The 11339-nt window shown below is 39.7% G+C and overlaps 2 protein-coding genes across 2 annotated transcripts; one reads left to right on the forward strand and one right to left on the reverse strand.

Annotated features, from left to right (window-relative positions):
• Window positions 1-418: 418 nt before the first annotated feature.
• taf5 (TAF5 RNA polymerase II, TATA box binding protein (TBP)-associated factor) lies at window positions 419-8991 on the forward strand. The gene is made up of 11 exons (XM_074629069.1): window positions 419-867; window positions 3001-3232; window positions 3350-3665; window positions 3772-3935; window positions 5569-5704; window positions 5789-5909; window positions 6000-6129; window positions 6945-7109; window positions 7218-7395; window positions 8001-8178; window positions 8383-8991. The coding sequence occupies exons 1-11, from the start codon at window positions 438-440 to the stop codon at window positions 8595-8597; spliced, it is 2265 nt and encodes a 754-aa protein (XP_074485170.1). The 5' UTR covers window positions 419-437; the 3' UTR covers window positions 8598-8991.
• Window positions 8982-11257, reverse strand: atp5md (ATP synthase membrane subunit k). Its single transcript, XM_074629096.1, has 4 exons — window positions 11127-11257; window positions 9974-10075; window positions 9199-9292; window positions 8982-9095 (listed from the first exon to the last, which is right to left on the reverse strand). Exons 2-3 carry the CDS (start codon window positions 10055-10057, stop codon window positions 9203-9205), a joined length of 174 nt encoding a protein of 57 aa, XP_074485197.1. The 5' UTR covers window positions 10058-10075; window positions 11127-11257; the 3' UTR covers window positions 8982-9095; window positions 9199-9202.
• Window positions 11258-11339: the final 82 nt, after the last annotated feature.

Genomic DNA, 11339 nt, shown 5'->3' on the forward strand with positions numbered 1-11339 from the left:
AAGAATGTCCTTCGGGATTAATAAAGTTCTATCTTATCTTATCTTATCTTATGTGACATTCCACCACTGGATTTAGTCCAGGAAAAATTTCCCCACGGAGACAATAAAAGTATATCTAATCTTAAAAAGTATAATATTTCCCTCTGAGATATAGTGGAGTTTAAATATGAAGAAGCAGAAAATGGAAATTCTCAGGTACAGTAGAAGTACCTCAAAATTGTACTTCAGTACAGTAGTACATGTACTTAGTTACATTCCACATCTGGATTTAGTCCAGTTTCCAGCAGCAGCCCAGGTTCTACTGATGTACAGATGCTAGTGTTGGGGGAGGCGGGACTTCCGCTCCGCACCGGATGACGCGGCACCAGAGCACCAATCAGATGCTCTGATCTTGTTTCCCGTTTTTAAACCTCGCACATGCGCATTTCATTTTAAAAATGGCGGCCGTGCAGGGTGGTCTGGGCGACGCGGTGGAAGAAAAAGACATAAAAACAGAACCGGCGAGCGACGGCTGCGGGAATAACAATGCAACCGACGGAAGACTGCTCTCCACGTCCCCCGGCTCCGGTGCTCCGGCTGGGGGTAACAAACCCGCGGCAGGAGCAGCAGCAGGAGCTCCGGAGGACCAGCAGACGCTGCTGGCGGTGCTGCAGTTCCTCAGGAAGAACAAACTCACCGAGTCTGTGGAGATACTGCGTCGTGAAGCGGGATTACCGGAGGACTCACCGGACCTGAAGGCGGGTGATTCCTCCGGTGCAGGCTCTGGAGCTGCAGCGGGCGGTGTGGAGGCAGAAGGCGGCGATGCGAGCTCTCTGCTCAGCCGGGTGACCAGCTCATCCTCCGCTGTAGTCCCGCCGCCAACTAAAGGTCCATATCACGCTACTGCTGCTTTACTGTGTGAATACAATCTGTTTCCTGTTAATATCACATCAACTATTAACCTCCTTAGATAACACCTGTCATCTATATGACTATAGAGGCACTACAGTCCTGCTCTGTGACCAGAAACACACAAACTACAGTATGATGGAGAGTTTCACTAAAGTAGCAGGGATGCTGAGGGGTAGTTAATCTGGTATAAACATAAAGAAATGCAAGAAAATATAAATAAAGGAGGATGAAACATGTTAATTATGTACATAATGCAACAATATAAACACAATATATGTAAAGAAATATAACTAAGTAACTAAAGGTCCGATATTAAGGCTACTGTTGCTTTATTGTGTGAATACAAACTGTTTCCTGTTAATATCACATCAACTACAAGTTAGAAGTATTTCCTCCACAGATCATACCTGTCATTTATATGACTATAGAGGTACAGTCCTGCTCTCAGTGATCAGAAAACTACAATATGTTGAAAAAGTTTCACAAAAGTAGGGATGCAGGGGGGTAGTTGCTCTGGTATAAACATAAAGTAATGTAAGAAAATAGAAATAAAGGAGGATGAAATGTTAATTATATACATAATGTTCCAATATGTACATAATGCATCAATATAAACACAATATATGTAAATAAATATAACTAAGTAATACAATTACAAATGAGAATATAAGAAATATGTACATATATTTGTTTAAAACGTGCAATATATATATATAACATATAACCACAGTGCAAATAAGTAAACACAAAATGCTGAGAAGTGGGATCTATAAGTGTGTTAAATAAAAAATGCCACAATGGTTTAAATAAGAATTAAATAAGAATATTTCTTGAAATGTACAGTATATAAACTAAAGGTCCAATATTAAGGCTACTGTTGTTTTATTGCGTGAATCCAAACGTTTCCTGTTAATATCACATCAACTACAAGTTAGAAGTATTTCCTCCATAGATATAATACCTCTCATTTATATGACTATAGAGGCACTACAATCCTGCTCTCAGGGACCAGAAACACACAAACTACAATATGATGAAAAAGTTTCATTAAAGTAGCAGGGATGCTGAGGGGTAGTTAATCTGGTATAAACATAAAGAAATGCAAGAAAATATAAATAAAGGAGGATGAAACATGTAAATTATGTACACAATGCAACAATATAAACACAATTTTATTTGTATTTAACCTTTTTTTAACCAGGTAGTACTCATTGAGATTAAGAATCTCTTTTGCAAGAGAGACCTGGCAAAGACAGCAGCATTTTTTCAATATCTGTAAAGGAATATAACTAAGTAATACAATTGAATATAAGAAATATGTACAAATATTTGTATAAAACGTGCAATATATATAACATATAACCACAGTGCAAATAAGTAAACACAAAATTCTGAGAAGTAGGATTGGAGATGAAGATGGTTTAAATAAGAATATTTCTTGAAATGTACAATATATTTTTTTGAAAGCTAAGCAATACAATTAACGACTATTTTCCCAGTCAAATGAGCAAGTACGTATATGCACTTCAGTGTAATTGCAAGTGAAGATACAAAACCATCTGTGCTTCTCAGACATGCCAGTCATAACAATGTCAAGACAGTGGAGAAAGTCTGACTCTGTTGTCATGGAGATGGCTAAGGCTAATGTCACCATGTCATCTCTCAGGTTTAAAAGATGTGTATTATAAAGCCATGTTATTTTCTTTCTTTACCTAAATTACAATTAAAGGTGCTATTAATAACATTGATAACATTTAGCCACTAGATGTCTCATTTCCTCCCCACCCCGTTCCATTGCATTTACTTCACAACAAGTGGTTGCCAACTTGATCGCTGAGAGACACAGAGATACCACGTCATACCAACGTCGTTTTACTATTGTCTCACAAGCCTTGTTAGAAGTATAATAATGTTTTTTTCAGGAAAAGCCATATCTTTATTCGTCACATTTCTAAAGGCTCTGTGGATGTATTATTTATTTTTAAATATTCGTCTACATAAAATTGTTATCAATAAGACCTTTAAAGTAATTAAAAAAAAAAAAAAAACTGAATACAATATTGTTGGTAAAAGCTTAGTTTAAAGTGCTCATCTGTTCTTCTTCAACAGCTAGTACTGGGGAGGATCAGCCAGACGTGAACGTGGTGCTGTCGGCTTACAGCCAGCAGGGAGACCCAAAGCTGTACCCGGTTTACTACAGCGGCCTGAAGAGGTTCATAGAATCGGTTTTGGACTGTCACCGAGCAGAGCTGTCCCAGGTCTTCTACCCGCTGTTTGTGCACATGTATCTGGAACTGGTGTACAACAATCACGAAAGTGAGGCCAAGGCGTTCTTTGATAAGTGAGTTTCCTTCACATATCATACGCCCTTCCAACTGTAAACAGTATAAACTTGATTGTGTTTTTTCGTAGCATTAAATCCTGCACTGTTGATAGCCGACCTCTTTCTCCATCTCAGGTTCACTGGCGATCAAGAGTGTTACTACGAAGACGACTTGCTTGTTTTGTCCAGCTTGTCCAAGAGGGAGCACATGAGAGGCAACGAGACCCTAATGGACTTCCGCACCAGCAAGTTCGTCCTGCGTATCTCCCGGGACTCCTACCAGCTGCTGAAGAGGCACCTGCAGGAGCGCCAGAACAACCAGATCTGGAACATCATACAAGAGCACCTCTACATTGACATCTTCGATGGCATGCCGCGCAGCAAGAGCCAGATTGACGCCATGTCTGGCAGCTTGGCAGGAGAGGCCAAGCGAGAGGCCAATAAGGCTAAGGTGTGATTTACGCACCAACACACACACACACACACACACATACGATGTGTTTTCTTAACAACTGTTGAATTTGTGGCATGTTCTGGTTTTATTACCCTTCAATCAGGTTTACTATGGACTGCTGAAGGAGCCAGAGATTGAGCTGCCTCTTGATGACGAGGATGAGGAGGCAGAGAATGAGGAGGGTAAACCCAAGAAGAAGAAACCCAAAAAGGACAGCATGGGCTCCAAGAGCAAGAAGCAGGATCCTAACGCACCTCAACAGACTAGGTAAAGTTTTTTGTCACACCGGTGTATAGCTCTGAACACCCACTGCCGGTCCGTTGGTTTTGTCTCCATCACCTAATGTTGTACGGCCAGAACAGTATGAGTCATTAGAAGTTAGCTGCAGTGTTGGGGGATATTTCAGTTGGAAATGATTGCATGAATTTAATTTCAAGTGACTTATCCACACAAAGCAGAGACAGTTAATGGTGTCGCAAACGTCCAAGTCTTTATTTATTACTTTTAATAAGACTGGAAAAAAAATCCAGATGATGAAAAAATAAAACAATGTGTCAGGACTGGAGAGGTCAAAAAGCCAGGGCCTTTTACAACAGACCTCCCCTCAACTTAAGGAGAAAAAAAAAAGACGACAACAACAAAAAAAGAAAATTAAGCTAACATAATTTAGAAAAATAGTGACAACAAGAAGCTACAAAAAAAGCTAACCAATCAGTAGACAACAATCCAATAAAAACCAAGAAATACGTGAAAAACAATACGGGGAAAAATAATAATAATAATAATATATATATATATATATATATATACAGTATATATATATATATATATATATATATAGTATAATATGAATGAATTTGGGAATTAAATTTGAAGAAGTTGCTAAATGATGATGGTAGAGAAAAAGGCAAGAGCAAATATTTATATATGAACACACATATCTGATGAATATTTATGTCATACACTGAAACAATGTTCAGTTTTCCTGAACTGAGGCCTCATCACAATTTGAGAAAGTTGACAATCTTACAAATCGTTTTTGCAGCAAATAAAGATTGGAGGGGTATGTATTTGCCCAAACAATATTACATAAATCAAATAGGGATAAATCATGGAATAATATAAAGTTAATAAACAAGAGATATTTATGAAGCTTCGTAGTTTGCTGATGATCCCCTGTGACTTCACAGTTTTGTTATGAATAAAATGAATGTTTTTTCCAATTTAGTTTCTCATCTACTGACACTCTCATAATCTTTAACATTACTCCTTGCCACAAATATTATCAATTAATCAATCAGACTTAATTTGTATAGCACCTTTCATACAAATCAAATGTAACACAAAATTCTGCACAAAATACACCCCCCCCCCCCAATCAATAACAGCATTCAATAAAAAATAGAAACTAGCATAAATCTCATCAATTTACTGTAAGGAAACCCCAGAGGCAGGATCAAAAACTCTAACTTGGTAAACCAACATATTACAATAAGCAAAACAGACTAGAATAGATAAATAAATAAAGTTATATAAAAGGCCAGACTAAAGAGGTGAAATACAATAAATAATTAGACTGATAAATAAATAAATAAATAAAAAAATAAAAGCCAGACTAAAAAGATAGGTTTTAAGTTTGCTTTTAGAAATATCAACATTCCCTGCTGCCCTCAGGTACTCAGGAAGGCTGTTCCAGAGGCGTGGACCATAGTAATAAAATAAATGATATAATGATAAAATTTGACTTTTTAATATTTAATGAGAGCTTATTGATTTAAAACCAACCTGCAACTCTTACAACATACATATTTCAATGTTTAAAAGAGACTCATATTCAGTTATGTACTTGCATGCTGTTTGTGGAGCCACCAGTCAGCTGACACGGTTTGTTGTTGTTCAGGATCCCTCTTCCAGAACTAAAGGATTCAGACAAGCTGGACAAGATCATGTACATGAAGGAGGCCACCAAGAGGATCCGGCTGGGACCAGATAACCTGCCCTCCATCTGCTTCTACTCTTTTCTCAATGCTTACCAGGTAATAACTCATAAACAAGCCAGTGGTAGAGATGTGAACTACAGGAGAGTCATCTCTAAGTCTTCTCCTCTTTTCGCCCTGCAGGGTCTGACTGCAGTGGACTTCACAGATGACTCCAGCCTGATTGCAGGAGGCTTCGCTGACTCCACAGTACGGGTGTGGAGCGTCACGCCGAAAAAGCTCCGCAAGGTCAAGTCCTCAGCAGGTACAGTGCGCGACTGTGACCAACGCAACCCGGCTTGATGTTATTCTGACTTTCTATAACACATTTTTTTTTTCTTTTCTCTCTCTCAAGACTTGAATCTGATCGACAAAGAGTCGGACGATGTGCTGGAGAGGATCATGGATGAGAGGACGGCCAGTGAGTCAAAGATCCTCTATGGACACAGTGGCCCGGTGTATGGCATCAGCTTCAGTCCAGACAGGTATCATCATAATAATATCTTTATCTATATAGCACTTATCAAAACAAAGTTACATAGTGCTTGATACAGGAAGCAAAGAACACATTAAACATAACATAGCAACTACGCAATAATGTTCACGCAGATTTGTTTTAACGCCGCTAATTTATTTAACGCATTAACGCAACTTGCGATTTTTAGGTTGTAGAGGGCTCAGTTTTAATGCTAGAGTGAAGATACTGGTATCATATGAAACAAGAAAACCTAAGAAATCTATTGGTACCAACCATGTCACACTAGCTTGTCTTGTAGCTTGCTAAATAATGCTCCAAACGTCATGTTTACTAAACTTATTTGGGCTGTCTTAGACCATAGGAATAACATGTATGAATTTTAAAAAGGGGCGTAGTTCAGACAGGTACCCAGTAGATGGCAGTATTTGAATGTTTGTGTTGCTGGAGCCAATAACAAGAATTTCTGTTTTGGTTGAGTTCAATTGAAGAAAATTCTCAGACATCCAGTTTCTTACATCTACTAGGCACTCCTGTAAAAAAAAAAAAAAAACTCTGCTTACTGAGGTCAGTTGGCTTATACAATCATTTAATTGTTTATTTTTACAGCTTACATTATTAACGTCAGCCTGTGCACTCACGATAACAGTTTAAACATGTATAGCGATTAAAAAAAATATGAGTTATAATAATGAAGGCAAGTAGAAGAGGGGGGTGTTGATGAAGAGTATTTAAAAAAAGGCACATATTAGAGAGACCCCTTCTTTGTGTGCATCTAAACATAACTCAAGTAATACCTGTTGACCTTCTCGTTTTGCCTTTCAGAAACTACTTGTTGTCAAGTTCTGAAGACGGTACCGTCAGGCTGTGGAGTCTCCAAACATTTACTTGTCTGGTGGGCTACAAAGGCCACAATTACCCAGTGTGGGACACCCACTTTTCCCCTCATGGGTACTATTTTGTCTCCGGCGGACATGACAGAGTTGCCCGGTAAGAAACTGTCCTTCCGTATTCTTCTGTAACAGAGGAAAACACACTGCAGCAGCCCCGTCTATACAGATGTCCGTCATTGTTCCATGTTGTGCTTCCTCCCAACAGTCTGTGGGCAACAGATCACTACCAGCCTCTGCGGATGTTTTCCGGTCACCTAGCTGATGTCACTTGCGTCCGCTTCCACCCCAACTCCAATTATGTGGCCACGGGATCTTCTGATCGCACCATCCGGCTCTGGGATGTCCTGAGCGGGAACTGTGTCCGCATCTTCACGGGTCACAAGGTCAGACGAGTCACCAGAGCAGCGCCCTGATCTGGGGCCTCATTTATTTATAAGCGTTGCGTTTGCACAAAGAAGGGCTTTAAATGTGCGTACATTTATATAAGGAAATTGCACACTGGTAGACATATGCACTATTTTATAAATCAGAATATTTTTTTGTATGTGGTGTGGATTCTCCGCAGTTTTATAAACGAGGCCCCTGATCTGTGGTTTCCCATTCAGCCGTAGGGTCATATCTTGATAGCCAAATCTGTTGTCTAAAGGTAATGAAATTAAGCATTTCCAAGCTCAAACAAAAGGATCACTAGGGTTACATTTAGTTTGGTATCTGCATAGTAGGGAATCAGTTAGTTTAGTATGACACACACATCAGCAAATATTGTGACGTGATTCTTATTGAACATCAAAACTACGTTGATGCCAATAAAAAAAAAAAATGAAGCTAGCCAATTTAACATTAAATGTGCTGTCTACACCCATATGTATACGTTTACTTGGAGAATTTCCTTTATACCCATAGAGTTAAAGATGCTTAAGATCCACAGATGTACTGTATACTGCTGCAGAGACCACTACTGAGCCAGTCTTTTAACTCTATCCTCCAGGGGCCTATCCATGCGCTGTCTTTCTCTCCCAATGGGAAGTTCTTGGCTTCAGGAGCCACTGATAGCAGAGTTCTCCTGTGGGACATCGGTCACGGGCTGATGATTGGAGAGCTTAAAGGCCACACAGACGCCATCTACTCCCTCCGGTTCAGCAGAGACGGAGAGATCCTCGCCTCCGGTGGGTGACCTACAGCATCTCTTAATGTGACAGCAAATGAATATCTCTTATTAACACTAACTGAATACATTTTTAGCCACATTTCTTTCACTTTAAAATCTGATATACCCCTTGTGGTCTTTATTTTCCTGTTGGTTTCAATGTATTCACATGCAGATTTGGGTGGCTGAAATTGCACTAGCATCTTTCATCTTGTCATTCTAGGCTCCATGGACAACACGGTTCGTCTGTGGAATGCTACGAAAGCGTTCGATGATTTAGAGACTGATGATTTCACAGCAGCTACAGGACACGTGCATTTACAAGATAACTCCCAGGAGCTTCTGCTGGGAACCTACATGTCTAAATCCACACCTGTCACACACCTTCACTTCACCCGCAGGAACCTGCTGCTGGCCGCTGGGGCCTACAATCCATGAGACATTATTGAATTATGAGAAAAATAATCTACAGAAACTTGAAATTAAGCAAACATCTGGTCCTCACAGGTAACTGGAGAGGTTTGTGGTGCAGTTGGAGTCAAACAAAACTGTATTAACAAATGAGCTCTGGTGAGAATCTAGCTGTGAATGAAAATTTAAAAAATTAGGTTAGCCGACTCCTGTTCCGGCCCTCAGTCTGACGGATTCAGGGCCACAAATCAAGCTGATCTATTGCAGATATCTCTTCACAGTGCCATTGTTGATTGAGGAACGTTTTTTTTTTTAAATCACTGCCACGAGTACAGCTTTGTTCAACATGTGGCTGACACGTCTGTATCATAGTATTTTATACTGGTGTACACTGTAAATAAAACAAACATGTTTTTTTTAATGTTTTGGACATAAACACTCTTTATTGTTAACATAGGGAAACCAAACAGTCATTTTATTACAAGCATGTCCAGCTGCTTTCTCCACGATGGTCAAAATGGACACCTGTAAGGAGATAAGGGCCTTGAGTTAATTGAATTGACCAATACTTTCTAAAAGTGCAATGGATTTGGAAACTAGTAGGTTGGAGAGACTTTAATGCACTTACATGATCACTTTTCTGTGACGGCAGCCTGTTTCTTGGGCTTCAATTTGAAGAAAAGGCCAATGGCTAGTATGCTGGCATATGTGGCCAAAACACACTAAAGAAAAAAACAAGGAAGCATGATGAGACATTCACAGAGGCAAGACAGTTTTAGCCTGCAAAGCATGAAAATGCCGTTTATATATATTTAAGGCCCTGTTCAGACCTGGTATTAACATGCATCCTGAGTGATCGGATCACAAGAGGACAGCTCTAAGTATAGGTGTGAACGCACTCAAGACGCATTGTGATCCGATCGCTCAGACCACATTTAGAGGTGGTCTGGGCCACATATGGCCACATTCTTTTAGCAGCGTGAATGTGTCCTGGGCCACATTAAGGACCGCCTACACAACTGACATCCCGCTGGGATCCACGGAGTCTCTGCGCTCCTCAGGTGTACAGACAGGCAGACGCGAGCGCTTGTCTCATCCCCGGCTCTGAAGCTCTGTACCCCGCTGTTTCCTGGCAAAGGCAGCGGTGTCCGCGGCACGGAGGTAGCCAGTACAATACCCTTATATTTTGATGTTAATAAAGTGTACCCAAATTCACAAATATGTAAGATATTACTACTGACATTCCTGTAATATTACGTCACAACCTCTGCTGTATCAGCCATGTGTATACTACGTGTTTGTTTGCGTATAGAGCAGGGAAGTGAGATCCGGTCACTCAAGACGCATGTGGAGACGCATTCTAATGCCAGGTGTGAACAGGGCCCAAGTAACACACAACTCACATTCCTCCGTCCTGTGATTGTGTATGCATTGAAGTACTTTGCAAACCCAGTGAACTGGTGGGTTCCGGCGTCGTGTCCTCCCATGATGGATTGATAATGGTCCTATAAAAAGGAGAACACAGGTGATTGAGTGATTAATAATAGATCATACGAGCAAGTTCATTCTTGACCTTAGGATCAGTATGTGTGACAAAAAAAATCTGAAAACGATTAGTCGACTGACAGAAAATTGATTGCCACTTTTTAAGTGAATTAACATCCTGTTAAGTCTTTTTTTAATCTTCTATGATAGTAACTTGAATATCTTTGGGACTGCTGGTCAGACAAAGCAAGAACTTTGAAGATGTCACCTTGGGGACCTGGGAAACTCATATTTCACTATAATAACTGAGAAATAATCAGCTTAATGAAAAAATCTCCAGTTTAACTACTAAGAGGACCTTACAGTTGTTATTAGCTGTTATGTAGTCATATTATTTCTTTATATTAATCGTGTCTCTAGGTGGAGGCTTCATATTAGCCCAGTGGGTTTTTTGCCTCTTCCTGCACTCACTGTTTATTATTATTTATTTTTTTTTTTCGTTATGTTCTATAGTTTTAAATTGTGCAAAACAAAAACAAATTAGTCACACAGTATATTATTATATTAATGCACTATGTTGACATCTCCTGACAGGAAGGAGTGTGGGAGAAAATCAAAGACATTAATGTTAAAAGAAATACTTAAAAGTAGCACAAAAACAACTTTCTTGCATTAGTAAACTACTGAATTTATTAAGGTTATTATATAAGAGTGGGCAGCTTTAATGGTGGTTAGCTCGACATGCTACTACCAACAAATCTAGCTAATGTGTCAAGACATTTAACAACATGCATAACATAACATTTTAACTGTCAAGTCAATTCAATCACATTGTGGTTGACCAATGCACTAATAGTGTGCATTTCATTCAGACTGACTTTCATCTGTCAGTAGCTGCAGAGCTTGTTAGCTAAGCATGCATGCTAGGTTAGCCTGCTAGCTGTTACATTTTACATTAAATAGTCCTTTATTAGAGGCGTTTTAAAGATATCATGGGTAACTCATTACTCATTGTTGTTGTTAAACCTATAGTGAAAGGTGTTGTATGTGTCTAAACGTGCTGTGACTTACCTTTAGTTCACACTCGACCCTGAGACAGACAGAGAGAGACAGAGACAGTCAGGTGTCCTTCAGCAGAGGCCGCAATGCTAAATGCCCTGGGAAGTCCCGCCTACTCTCAGCAGTCCAACAAGTGTGTCGCTATTGGTCCAAAACAATGTCACTCAAAGTTTAGGGTCTACAACGAGCGCTGATTGGCTGAACTTAATGTCAGTCATTCTTTCT

The sequence above is a fragment of the Sebastes fasciatus genome, chromosome 3 (assembly GCF_043250625.1).
Source record: "Sebastes fasciatus isolate fSebFas1 chromosome 3, fSebFas1.pri, whole genome shotgun sequence".
NCBI classification, from domain to species: Eukaryota; Metazoa; Chordata; class Actinopteri; order Perciformes; family Sebastidae; genus Sebastes; species Sebastes fasciatus.

What these genes read in the sequence shown, in the direction of transcription:
- taf5 (XM_074629069.1), top strand. Translation starts at nt 438, where the DNA reads ATGGCGGCCGTGCAGGGTGGTCTGGGCGACGCGGTGGAAGAAAAAGAC. An exon ending in AACGCACCTCAACAGACTAG is followed by an intron (nt 3,936 to 5,568) that starts GTAAAGTTTTTT and finishes GTTGTTGTTCAG; the next exon opens with GATCCCTCTTCCAGAACTAA. An exon ending in ATCAGCTTCAGTCCAGACAG is followed by an intron (nt 6,130 to 6,944) that starts GTATCATCATAA and finishes TTTGCCTTTCAG; the next exon opens with AAACTACTTGTTGTCAAGTT.
- atp5md (XM_074629096.1), bottom strand. Translation starts at nt 10,057, where the DNA reads ATGGGAGGACACGACGCCGGAACCCACCAGTTCACTGGGTTTGCAAAG. An exon ending in CAATCACAGGACGGAGGAAT is followed by an intron (nt 9,293 to 9,973) that starts GTGAGTTGTGTG and finishes TTTTTTCTTTAG; the next exon opens with TGTGTTTTGGCCACATATGC.